Source organism: Bombus flavifrons, chromosome 15 (genome assembly GCF_040668555.2).
Source record: "Bombus flavifrons isolate JBK064 chromosome 15, iyBomFlav1_principal, whole genome shotgun sequence".
In the NCBI taxonomy this organism is placed as follows: domain Eukaryota; kingdom Metazoa; phylum Arthropoda; class Insecta; order Hymenoptera; family Apidae; genus Bombus; species Bombus flavifrons.
Genome location: NC_138456.1, coordinates 6024584 through 6044876, shown reverse-complemented (window position 1 = coordinate 6044876; position 20293 = coordinate 6024584). Strand labels below are relative to the sequence as shown.

The 20293-nt window shown below is 35.9% G+C and overlaps 1 protein-coding gene across 2 annotated transcripts in view; it reads left to right on the top strand.

Moving 5' to 3' along the window:
* LOC138187742 (uncharacterized) overlaps positions 1-19946 on the top strand; it is a 35505-nt gene extending 15559 nt beyond the window's left edge. For both annotated transcript variants that reach the window (XM_069128877.1, XM_069128878.1), the window contains exons 2-13: positions 16348-16585; positions 17290-17444; positions 17526-17720; positions 17812-17924; positions 18001-18167; positions 18349-18504; positions 18574-18641; positions 18730-18810; positions 18895-19056; positions 19129-19326; positions 19405-19509; positions 19599-19946. In XM_069128877.1, coding sequence (XP_068984978.1) covers positions 16348-16585; positions 17290-17444; positions 17526-17720; positions 17812-17924; positions 18001-18167; positions 18349-18504; positions 18574-18641; positions 18730-18810; positions 18895-19056; positions 19129-19326; positions 19405-19509; positions 19599-19723 — 1763 coding nt within the window. In that variant the 3' untranslated portion in view covers positions 19724-19946. The remainder of the gene's footprint in view (positions 1-16347; positions 16586-17289; positions 17445-17525; positions 17721-17811; positions 17925-18000; positions 18168-18348; positions 18505-18573; positions 18642-18729; positions 18811-18894; positions 19057-19128; positions 19327-19404; positions 19510-19598) is intronic.
* The last annotated feature ends 347 nt before the right edge of the window (positions 19947-20293 follow it).

Here is a 20293-nt window from a genome sequence, read left to right as displayed (position 1 = left end):
AATAATATTTCCCAACTAAAGTATTATAATCTGTAAATAGCTGTGACATCTTTGTCAACGTCTTCTAGTCCTCGTGCATTTTAAGCAAAAAATTGTATAAATATCCACAGTCTAGAAATAAGGCTGTGAAATGAATAAAATTGGTCTAAAGAGATTCCATTGAACCGTAAGATGCAAGTTGCAATTAATTAATCCTAGCTTACAAAGGGTCACAAAGAGTTGAACGACCTGTTGGCGCAAGGTCGTTCAACTGATGTCTCCTTTTTCGCTTGAGAATTAGCAGCGCACGTGTACTGGTGTTTTGACGCAGCTGATTTTAATAGCCGATTGTGTCTATCGAGGTTTGCGGTCCCAATTAACGTGTCTAAATATAACTAACGATGGTTGGGTAATCGTAGCCGTGAACTGCATCGTTAAAACGCGTATTAAAGAGCGAACTAGGCTCGGGCAATACTTTGAAAGTCATCGCTGACAGCCAGGAAACACTGTGCAGATATCCATTAACATTCCAGAACGATCCATCTAGTTTAATACGAATAGTGTCGCAATTAGCCGCTTCTTCCTCTTCCTTTTCGTTCGATTACCTCAATTAGCCTAATCTTATTTCATCGTCGTCTTGTATTATACACAGAATAATATGTATTATACGTACAGCCGTTATGACTGCAGGTCAAAGATTTCAAATCAGTACACGCTTCATGGAACGTGAAAATTAAAAAAAGAGAAGTTAGTTTAGAATTCTATTAACGGTAAGTTCGTGGGATTAAATAATTCATATTAGTTTGTTCGAAGGATGGATATTAACGAGTAATACAATTAGATACGTATACATATATATACAGGGTGTTCAGTCGCATTGGAGAACTGTTTCTTCTTCGACACCTGCTTGTACCTGCTTATCTTCGCAAGGGATGTTCGAAACGATCGTTTCAGATCTGAACGTAAGTCTGCGGGATATTTCGTCATTGACTTTTACTCGTGTAGTTATTTATGCATCCTGTACGGAAAGCTCACTGATGAATGAGAGAATCGAACAAGACTTACAGAGAAAATACCTGAAAAAATGAATGGAGCAGGGCAGTCAATGCCGAAGCGTCTCCAGCTTTGTGTTGTCAGAGGTCATTTTAAACACCTTTTGAGAAACCAAGCAGATACAATGCGGTAAAGAAGAGATTCGTTCTAACTGGAAAACAAATTTGTATGAACTTTTTTTATTATTTACAATCATAAAAAGATGTTTAACATAAAACTCATGCACATCAACATGACTATTTTCTATTTCGCCCGAGTCATGAAGATACTTTTTAACGTTAGAAAAATATAATTGAATCGAAGATGACTAAAAAAACAGCAGGGTTAAGATGAAAGTATGGCTCTGAAACCGAATTACCGAACAAGTCAGCTTCTCCAGCTGACACACAAGGAGGCTTGAACCTCTTCGATAAGTACATGGCGTTTAGGCTCGAGCCGATGTGATGTTCAAACATATGTCGAAGAGCCGGATATTCTTTTGCGACGTCCTCCCGCATTTTCGATGCTTCTTTCCTCTTTGTGTTCGCGGGCTTCTCTTCGCTGTTCCTTTTTTCTACCGCTGTTGATGGCTCTCAGAGGCGGTCACATGGCGAAACGACCGCCACTTTCGACTACAACCAGGTGCGACCACGTGTCATGTCATTTTGGCGACGAGACAGATGGACTATGACGGTATCCGGTTGCTCCTTACATCAGTGCCTCGTTTTCCGCATCGGCACTTTGAAGTACTCTCTGTTACGCGATAAAGGGAAACACACTCATAGTTCTTGGGATAATAAATTCTATATTTCTTCTATATTTTCCAATTACTTTCTCTGTACACGGATTATTCTAGGTTTTTTGTAAATATTTTCGGCTCCGGTATAGCATCGGGACTGCAAAATATTCGACTAAAACGAGACTTTTTCGGGGTTTTCGAGGTCACCGAAGTCGAAAATCTGGGTCGTTTTTCACCAAAATAAGGTAAACAAGAAAATTTTGTCAACCTGTCGATGCGTGACATCTTCGTGGATTTCGACCACGTACATTTCTTAAGATTTACTGCCCTTAAACTCCTGTATAGCTTATTCTGTGTGCACCTGAATCGTGAGCATTGTATTAGATTTGGGTTATTTTCTGTCTTGCGGACGTGACCATACAGAGAACGGTAAGCGGTAAAATTGGCATTCAGAGCATTGGCATTGACTGTGCCATCAGTTGCTCGCCGCTTACCGTTTAGTGCTCCGTACGATCACGGTCTTACGCGGATTTCTACAGTTAAGACCTTCGTTGACCAAATGTTCACAAAATCGGATTTTCAAAACTTTGGTTCGTTTCCATGAAAAACGACCCTCGTTTTCGAAATGAATAACCTAAAACGGCCTAAAGTACCCTCGAATGAAAGACACATTCGGTTAAAAAATTTTGTTCTCCGTATCGTACCTTACTTTTCTACTGAGCTGATCCTACATTTTCCAATTGCCCTGCATTATTTCGTTTCTTTTTGCATCCACAACCGAAGAATATCCTTATAGTATAAAGGAAAACATTGGCGAGTTTTAGGATAATAACTCTATTGAGATAAGTGGTTCTCTTTTTGCTATAATTTGGATAGCCAACCTTAGACTCGTGTAATTTCCGGAGCACCCTCGGAATCACGGCATTCCTCGGGTTGAATGCGGCACAAAAAGCTGAAACCAACAGGAACCAACGTGTTCCGACCTAACACGGGTATCTTTCGATCTATTGCGTTCTTTTTTCGGCGCGACTGTCGTGTTCCCCTGTGAATAATCGTCCGCGCACAAAGGAATATCGCTTCGATACAATAGAATGCAACCGCCCACGGGAATAGTGCCGGAATCCATATTCCATAAGTGGGATCTTCGTTCTGTGTGACATGTTTCTGGGTGGATCCAGAAAAATTACAATAAAGGAATGGGTTCTATGGTTCCAGGAAAATATTTGTTTCTCGATCCATAAATATTATGTTAATATTAATAACGACGAGTGTACTGCAGATGACAATGAGAAAGATTCCGAAAATATTTCGTTTTCATAGCGAAACCAGTGTTACCTCTGTCGAATCAAATAGGGCCGTGTGTTGTCTTTTCCACGAGATTGTAAGGGATTTTACGACAAATTAAAAAGGCGCGTTACATGATATTTTTACTAATCCAGTGCCAGGTTTACGGCACACTTTATTTTAGTGCCGGTTCAAATTGTATACGGCATTCCGCAATTCAACATTCTGCTCTTTTGCAGAAGTTCGAACGTGTTGCTGTTATTAAAGTGGCTGGATGTACAACTCATGCTCCAGTAATTTTCTCTTTCTCAAATAGAATTCTGAAGTGTATCAACGGATGAAATATTATTATTTCCACTACTGTAGACTATCGAGTTAATAAGAATATTACGTGATATACCTAACATGAATTTGTCGTAAAGTCCTCTACAATCTTGTGGGTAGAAGAACATATGACCCTAGTACAAAATATTTTCGATTGAAGTATAAAAATTCGAGGATCACGGTTACTTTAAGAGGGTACACTTTGTCGGTTTCGAAAAATGGAAAAGAATTTCTTTTTGTATGTTCGGTGGATCGTATCAAATTTTTCTAGTCCTACGAACATACCACTGAATGATACAAAAGTTATTGTACTTCGACCTAATTAATTAGTATGTAAATGCTGTTATAAATACAATGGTGTGGAGATACTTTTTGTCGCCACCGTAAAAAAAAAGAACATGAAACAAATAAAAACGTAGACGTCGTAGCGGTATCAAGTAGATCGAATAAGTCAAACAAATATGCAATTAGAAGTTGGTTCGACCGAGAAATCTGTATTTAATCGCCGCTCTACATGGCAATTATCGTGTTATCGTGCAAAATTGTGATTCCATTCCGTGTACAGTGTCGTTACGCACGTATGTAAGTATTTGGTATCGCGTAATCTTTATCGTGCGAAGATTAACATGTAATAAGGCGGTGTCGTAAAATTTCATGCTGGGTGGTCCGGGACACGGGATGGTGGAAAGGGCTCCAAGTGTGTTATTATGTCGAAGTAAATTTAGATTAGCTGCTCCGTCGGCCGGCTCTTCTGTGCAATTTTTAAGATTATCTGTGAATTCGTCTTTGTTTCGATTTTTAGTCTCGTCTCCTCCCCTTCCGATAGCTTCTTGCTTCTTCATTATCTTTATTACAATGTACGATAATATCAGTGCACTTTAAATTACATTATAATACAACCTGATCCTATCTATTTTTATATTCGCTATTTTAGACGCGCATTAAATTTGTTCTCATTTTTTTTTTTTTTTTAATTTCTTTTAAAATCTGTGGAACGACTTTTTTCTTGAATTCCAAGATTATCTACGAATTACCTATGACTTATTTCTTCTCCATTTTTATCACGACATTCCAAATTACGTTACAGCGGCAATTTGTATTACGTTGTCCGGAGATGGAGAAATGATACAAATGCGGTCCAATTCGTTTAAGAAGTCCGAGCGTTCAAAAGCAACCCTTCGTCACCAGTTTGCCAAGTTTATATTTAGACGGATCTCTTCTCACCAGTCTGTCTTTTCGACGATCTTCCTTCTTATTTCCGCGCGCGTTCCCTTTGATCGCAACGGAAACGCACAGAAGCGTTCGCATGTAATTGTGTACCGTAAAATTAAGAAGACCGTCTTTGATTCCTTAGACGCCTGAGAATTCGATGCTCGGAGTTTTGCTTTAAAAATTGTGTTATAGTTTCTAAAAGAATCGCTCTAGCTCTGAGAAGAAATTTAATAGGTCGCGTTGTATAATTTCTAATTATCGAAAAATATTATTGCATATTTCGCGGGAAAGAAATATCGTTTAGGGGGAATATATTCTCGATGACCTTGAGCAACCAGTTGATTTCAATCGAGCTATAGCTTTCTATTGTACGTTTGACTCTACTTATCGTTAATTAACGTACAATTGAAAGATAGCAAAGGATCGATATTCTCAAACAGCGCGTTCGATAACGTAAAGCGACGTTATGTGGGATTGTGCTTCGAACGCATTCCTGGTAGTTCGTTAACAAGAGCGTGGCTGCCGACTGTATAATAAGAACCGGAGAAGGAAGGCGAAAGTACTCCGGCGGATTTTTTCTTCCTTGATAAATATAAGAGGGAACATCCTGTCTACAGGGTTTCTAAGACTATGCCAAGCCCTGTTAGACTGCATCTGGTTATTACCATAATCGGCCATTACACTTGTACATTCATGTACGCTTATATCATGTGACGTCGATATTTCGAGGATTAAATTGTTTTTATTTTTATACACGGTTTGAAAAATGTTTAGACTCGACTGGCGGGTGATTGTACGTGGAAAAATAAGTCGGACAGGAAGAATAAAATTTGTTCGCCCGAGGCCTCGTTTTCCAGAGGATCGAGTTTGAAAATTTGTCAAGTAGACTTAAACTTGGCTAAATATCGACTAGGTACGAGCAAACAATTAATAAAAGGCTATTATGGAAAATGGAAAAATGAAAAATAGGATTTTTTTGTTTCAGGTCTCATTTTCGAGGAAATAAAGTTTGAATACGTTTAGTAGAGGACGGTAAAGAAAATTTATTTTTCTCGAAAACGGAGCATCTTATAACAAAATTTTATTCTATATTTTTTACTTGTCTTCGCATGTAGTTTAACCTTCTGTCGATTATTTGCTCCTGCTCAGACCGTAATTAGTTAGTTAAGTTTAGATATACTTGCCAAATCTTCAAACTCGATCTTCTCACAAACGAAGCGTCATATAAAAAAATCTTATTCTTTCCTTTCTGCTTTTCGCATTTGAAATCATCTCCCAGTTGATTATCCACAAATCGCGGGACAATGTATAATGTTTTCCAACTCTCTGATTACATTCTTCTCGAATTGTATTCATGTACGTAATTTCGACGTAATTTCCAAAAGTCTTCCTTACTCTCTGTCACTTTTCAATAATCTCTCATCGATCTTTAATGCTTCCCAATTCTTTTATTGTTTTTTATCTTCCCAACATTACAACTCTACAATTCCTTCGTTGTTTCTTCCTTTCCTAATATTTTTCCTCGTTCCTCTCTGAATTTCAAGACATCGTCCACACTCACGATCAGTAAGAAAAGAAGTGGAAAAAAGCAGCAAAAACAAATATCGATTTATTACAATCGTCTTAACAAGTGACTTCGTTAAACTATCCGAAGGAAGTGGCCGCGACGATAATTAGATTCACAGAAAAACGTTAGAACAATCGTTCATTCATCAGCAGTGAGAGATTGTTGAACGTATTATACGAAGACACGGTTTCCTGCAGTTGTGCGTGTTCCACTGGACAAGTATTTATAGTTTTCGACTTCTCGTCTGGCTGCTGCACCACCGGAAACCGGCTGATTATATTTAGAAAAAGACTTGACTGAACGTAGAATAACAATTCTGCTCGCGTTTGTCGAGAGGATCGCCATTGGTGAGTGCCAGCCATCCTCTTTCCCCTCGCTTTCGAACACAATCAGAACATCCGTCGTTAACTATTCTACTCGTTAGAAAGGGAACTACGAATTCGTTGTATCAATGGCAAAGCACGACCAATTATTTCATAGAATCGTTCCGATGGACTTTGCATTCGCGAGCCAAAGGTTATTGCTCCGCTATGCTTTTCATCTTCGCTGATCATTTCCACAACATTCTTCGAATCTCTTCTAACCAGTTCTTTACAGCTAATTAAATCGCTACAAGTAGTTAAATCTTTATTTCATACATTTTTATTCGTAATTTTATTTTAGCACTATCTCGTAATTATATTAGGTTGTCCGAAAAGTTTCTTTCGTTTCAAAAGGTGATAATGGATGGACAATAATTTCTGCTTTATATGATTTTATTGAATTAGGTATGATCCATTTCGTTCTATTTCTATTATTATGTTCGTGCATAATTCAATAAACTAATATAAAACAAAATGCATTATGCGTCTATTATTTCCTTATAAAACGAAAGAAACTTATCGGACAACCTAATATGTTAGGATTATTATTCGAAGGGAGTATTTGTACGATCATCTGATGGAGATTTTTCGATTCTTCTTGCAAAGGAAAAAATCTGATTTATGCATAGTTTTGTAACTTAAGGAAGGACTAAATTTTTGTGATAGAATTTTCATATGGGGATTTTGAAAGGATTTTTTGAAATTTACTGTACGATGAACAAAAATAGTGGCACGGACCAGGTGTTTCCACGAGATACTGTTTGTTGCATTTACCGATACACTATCGATCACTGGTTCACATTAAGTAAATCCAACAGTAAAATATAACCATTATGCGTCGTTCATAGAATTTATATTCACAAACATGGAAGCGAATTAATTTTCAACCAACATGCTATCAATCGCTAATACCATAAACAGCGCGTGCAACCAAAAGCAAAACGAAAAAGGAGATGTAACTTGAAATAAGAAAAGGAAAGAACATAAAAATAGTGCCAGAGATAATTGAGAAAGGGAAAGTATCGACTACAATTACCTAGAATTGCTACTACCATTACGTAAATTCAGTGGTAAAACATCACTGACTATTACACATCATCCATAGAGTTTACCCTAATGTTCCAACTTCTTCTGAATTCTATGTTCTTCAACAAATTAATCTACCAACATTTTGTCGATCGTTAATGCCATAAACTACACTCGTAACCGAAAACAAAGGAAGAAAAAGTGACGTGATTCGAAAGAAGAAAAGGAAGAGAAGGTAAAAGTAGCCCTAGAGTAGATTAGAGAAAGGGAAATCATCGTCTAGAATTAGGTAGTGTATCACCCGGCGGTGGTTTCGTATTAAGGATGATGAGGCAACCATAACTATCTCTTGCCAGTCGAGCCAGATGGTGTACAAAGTGGGCCCCGATCCTGGCTGCGCGTAGAAGATCCGCGAAGATCGTGCAAGGTCACTTTTTGCAAGCGCGTTCACCTCGAAAAAGAAGAGAAGAGAAAAGATGCCGACGATGGACCACCGGATGTGGATCATCGACGATTTTCTTGGTACACCATACCGGTCGTTTATTGCGCGATTAAAATCTTTTAACGGTCATCGAACGATCCAATTCGTTGCGGCCTCGAGAGAAAAAGGTGGTGTGAACCTTTCGGAGGGCCAACTTCCGGCGAAACTTTTTCCAGATCTGCGCAGCGGGAGAAAAAATTTAATTTACGATTGCCATTTATGACGGCGATTTCCGACGCAACTTGTTCGACGTTTTTTTCTAAGAGACAAGATTTTGTTTGTAGCAAGAGGGTTTCACCTTTTTTCAAGGATGGATCTTTCCGGTGAAACTTGTCGGGGAATTTTTGCAGAAGATGTTTTATCGATGTGATCATTAGTCGGAGGAAAATTACAATTTTTTCCGAGCTTCTTCGCCAATGGAAAAATCTAACTCGTAACTCAAATAAGAATTTCAGATTGGACAATTTTTTCGTAATGCGTTCGGAATATTTTTCGGAAACGGGAAGGTTTATATTTACGAAATTGTAGGATTTTTATTTCTGAATATAATCAAGGCAAGCTTCTGTTGAAATTTATTCGTGCTTTTACATAATAAAAAATTGTAGGAAAATAGAGTCCACTGTTTCAATGGAACTTTTTTGTAAAGATAATTATTCCTAATCAAAATTTGAAGACGATTTCAGTTCGTGTCAATCGTGTCTTATTATAGCGTTAGTGAAATTTCAAGAAGTTTTTGTACCCGTAAAAATTTCTTGTAGCAAATTGGCTACGATTGCTTACATTTTTTCCTGTAAACGTATTCGATATATATCGTTTGAAGTATTTCGCAGATCCGTATATTAGTCCATCTTTAGCGAATTATATGAAAAAAGTTAATTAATTTCAGAAGCTATACATAACGTTGGCATGATTGTTTCGCGAAAGTTTCACCGTGGCCACGTTACAATTTGGCGAACTAGTGGTATCCGAAAGGAAGCGAAAGACCTCGTTCTTCCTCGCGATTTTCACCTCGTAGACCGGCTTCAGAAAGCGTGAAGCCGTGTGTTATGCCTCGTTGCAATCGATCGTCTAGTTATTCAATAGATGAAGACGAACTGCCTGTTGCGTTTTCGCGCGCCGTGCCATATTTTTTTCGTTAAAGGATACGATTATTACGGTTACCATGTACGACGCTGCAAAGAAGAAAGTTTCGAAATCATTATTACTGGACGTGAAACGAAGATCGCAAAGTTTAAAATTGTAAAGTTCACTCGTAATATCGTGATACGTATACCATTTTTAGTAAACTAAGGGTACAATTATACGTTATTATATATCTATAACTAAAGATATAAAACATTAATTCTAATTAAAAGCAATTTAATCGTAAATAAAAACAAGTTTCACAAATGGCATATATGGGGCGGAATACGTGGAGATTCCTCGCGATACACGTAGCTTATATGGAAATACAGTTTATAAAGTTCCGCTTACATTAAAAGTTATTAATATCGTACTGGTGTAATGAACGTTTATATAGCAGAGTATAGTATCTTACATAAGTACTGTAAAAGATTTAAAAAATAATACAAATTTACAAAAATAGTGGTAACTTGTTAATAAAAATAACGCAAAATTTGTGATAAAAATAACAAAGATTTGTATATCATGTTAATTAAAATTTAATTTCACTGTATTTAGTTGAATAAAATATAAATAATATTTTCGTGAGTCTCTCTCTTTTTTTCACACATATACACACACATTATAGACATATTGTCTATTTTAAACATATTTGATAGGAATTCTTTAGTGAATTATATGAAAAGGAAACTACCGAATATCTAAATACTTTTGAATGGTAGTGTATCTGTACGAGACGCTTGATGAATATGCGTAAGTATGAAAGCAACGGTTTATGAAAGCAGAAATTCGAAGACTGAAACGGGCAAGTTACACATTGCCGAGTATTAGCTGATGCAATTAAACAACCTGTTTCGGGTTATTCCGTCACGTTATCCTGCTATTCTTTCGCGCGGTCTTTCATTGAAGCGTATGCAGGTCGCTGCGGAAAGGGAGGGGAAAAAATGAAAGAAAGGTTGATGAACACAAAAAGCATCAGAGGCAATTATAAAGGAACACGTGATCACGGTAAAACAAGAGTCCCAGCTAATAGCGTGTTTCCGGTTTACGAAGGTAAGCTACGTAGCAACGAGGTAACCGTAGGTACTACTCGCGTGAAAGGTAAAAACCGAGCCCTAATCAAGATCAAAGCACAGGTAGAACAATTTCAGCGATTTTAAACGACCTTACACTCAATAGGGGTTTTCAACGATTCCGCTCGTACGAGAAAAATCAATTATCGAAGGAATTTAGTACACGTTTGTTGCGAAGATATCTAAATAAATTTTCGAGGGACTGAACATCTGGTATAATTTACGAATTATAGGAGACGAATGTGAAAGGAATATTAAATATCGAATACCAAGTAGACGATTTTTCCAGAATTAAATACTGAAAATTAAATATCGAACTTTTTTATTTTTGGGTACTGTACATCGAGCACTAAATAAATTGTTACTAACTACCAAATACTCAATTTTCTAATTGCTATCGAAGATTCTAATTACATATCGAATACCGAATTTACCAATTTACTGAATAACGAATATTAAATTTAACGCTCTTCAAGAGACGAGTATTCAATTTTTCGAAAACTGAATATCAAATTTTGAGTATGGAATTCTCCACAAGTGGAATACCAAATTTTCTAAAATCTAAATACCAAAGTTTCTAAAAGCTGAATACCAAGTTTTGAGTATCGAATTTCTCAAGAGTCGAATATCAAATTTTCTAAAAGCCGAATACGAAATTTAGAATGCCGTACTTGCCAGAGCGAAATCCGAAATATCAAAAGCTAAATACTAAGTACTAACTTGATAACTGGAAATATCATCACCGTATACGTGAAAAACGAGAATTTCCTACTATCCTAGGAAAGAAGATATTTATATCCGCTCTTAGCGGAAAAGGTTGCAGCAGCCGAGCACCAGTATCCATTTGTCTCATCGGTGAGCCTGGAAATAAGTAGGATATAATTTATAGTGGGCATCGTGTTTCCAACTGCACTTGCTGCACTCATTATCGCCCTGGAATACCCGTTCTTCCACGCCAGAGAAGGTAGCATCCGCGTGTTGTGTCACGCGAAGTGCATCGAACAAGCGTCTTAAATAAATTCCGCGTGAAGCGAAAGAAATGGATCGAAGATTTATAATTCACGGTCAACTCGACCGGCACGACGATTTCAGAGGCACGCGATATTGTACTTCGCGTTTCTTTCGCTTCTTGTGCGTCCGTAATCATGATTAAACGATCCTTAAAAAGTTCCTATTGTTTCACTAATTCTGTTCATTCTTCGTTTTTACCTTACGATTATTCTTTTTATTATTCCTTTTTCTATTCCAAATATTCTCATCATACAATGGCTATAAAAAGTATTTGCACGTACCTTCATCTTTTAATGAAACACTTTTTTATCAGATTCTACATTTCGTTTTTATAATATCAAATTTTTGTAATCGCATGAAAGTGCGTTGCTAAAGACGTTAGGAAACTCAATACGCTTGGATTCAATTAATTAATATGCAAACGCTGTAATAAATACGACAATCGTCAGATACCAAATATTAAGCGTTAAATGTTAAAGATACCAAGAAAATGCAGCAAGAAGTAGAAAATAAATGTGAGCCCGAAAACGGTACTTAATTCTCCTATTACAACTTATAACTTACAGTTGTTAAGTACTAAATACGGTACATTAAATACTGAATGCCGAATAGGAAATACTTAAAGTATATTTTTACGCGAAGAATCCAGGAAGAAGGAGAAAAGATTCGAATCTGAAAACGGGTAACTCAACACCGTGACGTAACAAGGAAAGAGCCAGCTTAGCTCCCTGCCTAACAGGCGACTATAATAAAAGAGAATCCGTGAATAACGACGGTCACGTTGAACTCTATTTAACTTGGCGAACTCGTAGAGAAGAAGGTGCGCCGGTACCTACTCTCATGGGATCAACGCGGCGTTATGAGTCCTCGTTGGGGTTTGGTTCTCAGGAACCTGAGACCACTGAGTTTAGTCGTATATAATGCACAGAGGAGAACGCGACAAGCACCGCGAGAAGGAATGCGAGGAACAAGCTGCTTTGCTAAAGGCATTACGCCCCTCCTTCGTTCCGGGGCACACACGTACGGCCACAGCCCGTTTATACACATTGTCTCTTTTTCCTCTCTACCCAAGAGGTCGTCTCTTTCCTGTGTCCAGCTTTCCTTCTATTTGCCCCTTAACTCGAAACCTCTTCCCACTGATCAGCTGTATACCTTGTCGAAGGGGCCAATGGGTCCCTCGTTTGCCTTTCCAAAGGGACTATTTTTCCTGTTAAGTGGTAAACGCACATTCCTATTTGGCTAATGGTACACGACTCGTGTCTCGTTGATTTTTGAAGAGGGTGCATCACCTGAGATACCTAAAAATAATCAGAGATAAAAAGCAACAATTATTTAAAAAAGAAATGCGTCTCACAGATTTTTATGGATAATTTCATTCAGATAGTCTTTTTTTTCAGAAAAATGTTACCGTTGATTCCAAATATTTAGTACCTCACGTTCAAGAAGAAAGAAAATTATACCTTGTATTCGACACTCTATATTTCATATTCAGTCCTCAAGAAATTGATTTAAGTACACACTTCCTCGAGAAATCTGTCCTAAATTGCTTCAAGAATAAATTTTCCCCCTTACGAGGAAGTTTGGTCTCACTCGGTCATTAAGGAACACTGACGTAATGACAGTAATCATATTGTTGCTTATCCTAGAATCATCTCTGGTCTAGGTGACGACTGTATTTTATCTGATTTTCTTCGCTAGAATTCGTGTAATTAGAACTGTCCTACGCTTCCGGAAGTTAGTCGATCCCCTTTTTATTTTTATTTTATTATTGGTCGTATTTTCTGTAGGATGGTCGACCGTGTAAAGATCGATGTTTCAATGTTTCTGAGCGGATAAGTAATTGTAGTAATTAGGCCGACGATATCAATTAACACCGTTCATTATATGTATGTTATGTAAATCCCGTTTTAATCAGGTGCAACGGAAGAGACACGTTCAGATGAGTCATCTACTTGTCCGTGCTTGTGAACACGACTTCCAGACGGCCGTAAAACACTGTCGTTCAGATTTAGACTCACGTACATATTCCACTCTTGATAATTTGCACACGCCCACTGAATATTAAAGCTACATGTGTTAACCCGCCCACATTCCATATCTTTCCTATTGCACATTTCAATAAGATATCTGCTCGAGAGTTCATTGAAATTTTATTGTTATTCGATGTTTAATATTTGATATTCGATATTCCTAATTATTCGGTGTTATTATCGGTAACAAAAGATTGTCCCGAAAATTTCTATAGAAAAAGTCAGTGCCAGAATGGTAATTTCTATTTAAATGGTGATCAGTAAATTCAAAATAGAAATTTTTCAAAAAATTCAACGACCAAAACATGACGGAATATTTTTTGCTTATCGATGACGAAAATATTTTCTGGTTACCGATAACCATTATCGATGATGGAATTACTTTTGCTTCTCAATAATCGTTACAAATGACGAAATTTTTCTTTGGCTTCCGACGGCCATTATCGATGACGGAATCTCCTTTATCACCGGTAAACTATTATCGTTGATGGAATATTTCTTTGGTTACTAACAAACCATTATCGATAATAGAAATTTCTTTTGTCATCGGTAATCATTATTAATAGCGGATTATTTTTTAGTTATCGGTGAGCATTATGGATGATGGAATTATTTTTGCTTAGAATTAATCATTAACGATATCGGAATTCATTTTTATTACCAGTGACCATTATAATAATGGATTATTTTTTCGTTAACAGTAATCATCATCGATGATGGAATTGTTTTTGGTTAAGACTAACCATTATCGATGACAGAATTTTTTTGTTATTATCAGCATTAATGTAATAACATTATTAACGTAATAATATCACACTATTAATGAAGGAATATTTTCTGATTACCGATAACCTTCATCGACGACGGAATGTTCTCTTTTAATTACCGATAACCATTATCGATGACGAAATTAAAAGAGAACATAGTCGGGGAAGGTAAGTGGTGCGCCACGTGAACGGGCAACAGGCGAAATGGAATGAAAGAAGCGATACATAGTATGTATTATATTTCGTTGCAAAGTTTGCCCGGTGGTCCACCTGTCAGCGTAGCACCTGCCTTCGTAACCACTTAATGCCAACGCTAATGACCATTCATGGATCGTTGGCTGCACGACATGTGGGCAATAAGGTGGAATGCGATTTATTCACCGTGTTAATATGGACAATATTAAACAACTGGTTGGTAGTCTCCTCTACATTTCCTTATGCCCTCTTTTCCTCTTTTCATTTTTTAGAAGATAATTAACCGAGGGGAGTCGATCGATCAGTTGGCGTTGAATTGAGCAATTAGCGGGGAACTTGTTGCGTTCCCGTGTCGAATAACGTTTCGCGTTTTGTTGGAATTACCTTTTAACCCATGACTCATATGATTTAACGTTACACTAACATTTTAATAGAATTTTAATAAAATGATTTGTTTAGCTTACGAGATGGGAAATAAAGTAAAAACAACGTTTTCTTCAAAACGTTCGCTTGAATTAAATTGTCCAATAAATAATTATATATTCGTTAGTGAAAATTTAGTGAGTTTCTATTAAGTTATTAATATTTATATCTTCTAGAGCAATGTATTTCTGTTAATTTTCATAGCATGTTTCTGTTAATAATTTGGACTTTGCTTATTTATAAATGTAATATATAGTTGGAAAATCTTAGAATTGTTTAAATGATAATAAAATGGTATCAACCAGGAATGCGGGTTCAAATAGCTTCGCCGTGTAAATTAATTAATCCGCGTAATTAGAAGATATTAGTTGGAAATCAATTTTAATCTTGTTCTTTCACCTCGAAGGCCGTTGACATTGTACAAATTAATATCGAGGCATCTCGTTTTTAAGGTCGTTCACATGACCCTCGACTTGTTCATGGGAATTCATTTCGCAATTCTTTTAGTTTTACTCAAGTCTATTGATTTGTTCCGTGAAAACAATGAACACCGTGAAGCTAAATTAAATTTGCCTTCTAAAAATGAATTATCTTCGCAAGTGCCAAGTGTTCTGCGAATCTTATAAATAATTAAATCAACTTAGATGTAATTGTTCTACAATCTTATCTTCATCGCGTGTTTTTTAATACTCTGCAATCTCAAGAATTAATTAATCCACCAGATATCAAAGAAATACTTTAGACAAACTAAAACGAAGAAGAAAACACTAGAACTATCAATTTTACTGACGAATATAAATGTTTGTTGCATTCGTTATTAGAGCGCAAATGTTTATACAAATTCATATTTTTATGAACACAATTGTAGAAATGAAATTTGAACGAAGATTTCTTTAACTCATTTAATATTATAACGAGTACTACACTTTGGATGTTTTATATATTTTTACATACGTGCATTCTGCGCATTTTTGCATCTTCAAATCTTCTATGAATGCATAGACTCATTACATTAAATCCCCTTTTAATTAGAGCCTCAATTAAATACTCTATAAGTAATTAAGTAAACCAATTAAACCACGTGATATAAAAGAAGCATTTCATACTAAAATACTGTGTTTTTCAATTTTTTTTTTTTTTTTTTTTTTTTTTTGACGAATATAAATAATTTGTTCGCTATATTATCTCTTTTCAACTAGTCCCAATTAAATACTTCATCATTTAATTAAATCATTTAGCACTAAGGAAATGTTTCACACTAAAATACCGGAATTTTAAATATTTCCTATGAATATATTTCTCTACTCATTATATAAATGTTTCTTCTTTTTAATTCACGCTTCAATTAAATCCCCTACAATCTGCGATCGATCTATGAATCAGGGAAGATGAGTCAATTAGATGCCAAGGTAAAATAATTTCGCTCCAAAGCATCACAATTTTTTATCTTATTCTACAACTACGTATATATGCGTTACATTAAGTAGACTAATTAATCAACTAGGTATCAAAATAGCATTTGGCCACAAATCGATAGGACACCATAATTTCCAACATCATTTTCTTACAAGCATATTAAATCAATTAAATAATAAAACATCGCAAGTTTTAATTTTTCTACAAACGAGAAATACTTCGATAATTATACTAAACTTCTCTTTCATTGAAATAAAGTTAACCTGGGGAAACCGTATAAAAGAGCCTGTTATTTAATTTACAGATGCGACTGTAATCACGAGTGACGACGCCCTCCAAGGGTACGACCCCCAGTTCATGGTTGGCTGTTATTTCCCCGCGGAATTTCAGGGTGAGTTCGTGACGCAGGTGAGCGGAAAGGAAGCCAGCGATACGAGCAACGAGCCCATTCAATATTCCACCATCAACATCACGTTCAACGCGATCCCCGTATGGGGCTACTGCCACAGGAGGATCGGTGATAACGTGTTGCTAATGGACAGGTGGGTCTACCTAGAAATCACCGAGTAATTTATTCCGACGACCGCTAGTCGCTACGATTTGCCCCTGTTCAGCGATAACACTTTGTCCGTTTCCGGTAACCGCTTGACCCTAACGTGGTAATGGTAATTGCCAGTTGCCTGAATCCGATTAGTAACAGCAAGTTAATATCTGTAAATGTGAAGATAAATTATTCTAGGAGAAGATCTTGGTTCTAGACTTAACAACCATAGACAGTTGCATAAATTGTGAAGAATTTATGTTTAGTCTGCAAGTAGGCGTAGTTCTATGAAAGTCAGACTGTAACTAAATCCGTAACTGATTGTGAGTTATGGATTGCACGCTTACTTAATGCATCCTTAGCGACAGGGATGCCCCGATGTGTCTGCAGCGTGTCTGGGATGGAAATAGACCAGATCTCAGACGGTGTCGGCCTGCACTTTCTTCTTTCCCAGTTATAATTGTACCTGAGATGTAGTTAGAATTATACAAACACATTTTATTAGATTTACAAGGGTTGAAATCTATCTAGTCGTAATTAATTTACGTTTATCAAATTTTATTTTCACGCTGCAAGTACTTTTTGATTAATGTAAGAAATAGATTAGGAGATTGATAATCCAGGGTATTTTTATCCGTTGTTATTCTTCTCTGAACATTTCATCGGGAAATTAAAACCAAATAAAGTCAATTACATTTATTTCAGATACGGTGATGGCGACTGCATCCGATGCTTCCGATTGTTAAGGAGATCACGCAACATTATTGAGGTTTTCTCTGAAGATCTGAACAGGTGCTATACTTCAGAAGCCACTGCTTTGGCCTCCTGTGATAAACTAAATTCTACGTCCGTTTTATATCGTAAGTATAACAATTATAAACATCTACGTATAGGAACTGTTCTGAAATATTTATTATTTAATTGCTTGATTGTTTGGATAGGTACCAGGGAGATTGGAAATATCCCCATAAGAAACGAGTATTGTCCAATAACTGGCCAGTATCACTTCACGTATAATCTCAATAATGGATCTGATAAAGTTATCGAGTGTAATAGCTTCTCATCTTCCTTCAACAATTGTCCTGATGGCTCTGTTTTAAGATTACACTTCAATCGTTGTAGCTTCGAGCCTCACAGTAATTTTCTTCCTAATATTCTTGTTGTTTCCTTTCTTAGGATTTTAAATATGTTCAAAGAAGAACTTATTTGTTGTTATTTATTTTTCAGTGAATATTACGTTTAATTGCTTAGGCAACTGGCCTGGTCCAAACGGTTCTACTTATTTTGCCCTGATGGACATCAGTGGCAACTATGAAGGCAGACCACAGTATAGATGTGGAGTAAGTGGAAAATTTATTTTGTCTTTTCAATTAAGGTATATAATATGTTTCTTCAATTAAAGGATCTATTCTTTAGCTATTTCATGTTGACAATAAAAAAGGAAAAACATACATGGCTCTCAGCAGCGATTCTAGCTGTGCACAGAATTTAGATAATTCCACTAGTGGATATGAGACACTAGTCCTTAGTAAAATTCCAAACCAAAAGAAGATGCCAAATTATGTGAAGACTCACGTAGCAACGTTAGTATATTTTCTTAATTTTTTTTTTATTTAAGATTTAGCATCTCATCGACATTTAGATCATTAGCGACGAGTATTTTCTTTATAGTATCCATTGATTAAATGTTTCCGATGGTTTCGTAGTCTTTTAATAATTTTCTATTAGACTTAATTAATTAATTAAAAGCTATTGTTGATTTAGATTTCCAAAGTGGGCACAGGGTGTATGGGAAGAATCTCTGATTGTCAATGGCACCATGACTTTCACTGATCTTAATGGCTATAATAGTTACACGTTCATTACCGTTGATTCGAATGAAGAAACTGGCCGCTACATCGTTTATTCCAAAAATCAATGGTGGGATAGGACATTAATCGAATAATATCAAAATATTATTTTACTCTAAAATAATAAAAATATTTTCAGTGAACAAGTGGCATATGTGTGTTTAATGATGAGGCAACGAAGTGAAAATGTACTAGAATTTGCAATAGGTATTTAACTTTTAGATAATTATTTCAGACGCCCACAGATATTAATGAAATTATTTAATCGGCTAAATATAATCAATTTTTCATACAGGAATGGTGTTAAGTCCAGTTTATCAATCTTATTTGTGTGACGATACTAATTTGGATAAACCTGTTTGGATGACACAAGCACGTAAGTTAATTTCAAAGAAAGTAGATGTAAATTATATATTTCAAGAAAAGATCATGATATTAGATCAAATACTATTAAAATTAGGAATTGAACGTGCGGTAGAATCGCCTTGTCCAATTACTGGACAATATATGGGTATGATAACTGACCTATCAGGTATGTGTGCTGAACTAAGCAGCAACTGCAATACTCGTGAAATAATGTACTTTAAAGTTACTGACTGTGAGTCTGGAGAACTCTATGAAGGTACTTATTTAAATAATTTAATTAATCTAAATTCATTGAAACCAAAACTCAACAAAAGAATTTATATTTCAGAACGAGCATACTTGTGTCTAGGTCAATGGGAAGAAAAAGGTGTTATGTACGCATATACTATGAGAAACGATACCAGTACCAATGAATGTTTTGTTGGTTTAATCGTGAATGATGAAGAAATCTATATCAAGGAAGCGGGGGATCATTGCATGAGAAATATTGATCCTAAGAAAGAAGGAATGCGTCTGTATAAGAAAGGTAGGTTCCTGAAGTGGAGTCTACATTAAATCAATATTTAATCTCAAAGTTACATGCATAGTGATTTAATGTAATCAGGTCAGTGTTATGGAAATTCTCCAAGTCCTGCACCAACGCCAATGAAACCAATTCCTCACAATCCAATAATGAGAACTACTACAACTCCGCGGTCGAGAGTACCAGGTAGAAATAATATTACTTACATTCATTGATTAACAATATTGTATGTTATAGAGTTTATAATACAATTGATTATTTTGTCATGATACCAGGTACCACCAGTATATCAGGAAACAATATCCCTTCATTTGCCTCACATAAAACCACTGCATCTTATGGTTTTGTAATGTTCATAATGGTGATCGCGTTTTTTAGAAACATTTATATGTACGTTTGAGTACCAAGTCATTAATAACGAACAATGAACTAGTGAATGAATGCCGCTATGGGATATAAAATAAGAAAATCTTATTGTCTTAAAACAGAGTCATAAAACTTTTCTTAATTTTATTGAGATGAAGCTAAATGATCAAGAAAGTAAATATTATACATGAAGTATATTTAGAAAATGCCTATCCTGCTGAATGATTTCATCAGGAAAAAATAAGTATTTGAATACTTTTAATCTGATATAATGACTAATTATATTATTATTGTATTATTGATATTAATGTGTTCCCTTAGCAAACACCATTCTAATCTACTTTGCATTTGAGAGATGCTTTTAACAAAAATTTCTGTAGATACATAGAACTTTGTTATATTTCAAATCTCCACCAAACACTGCCTTGTAAGATACAAGTAATAGTAAACTGTATGTTGCTAGGAGAATCCAAAGAAGTTTATATATTTTCTGATTATAACACACTTTTCATAATGGTTTTTTACTAAATCAATCATGTAGATGAAGTTACTAATGAGACTGACTGAATTAATAACACTGTACAGAAAGATTCACCAATAGGAA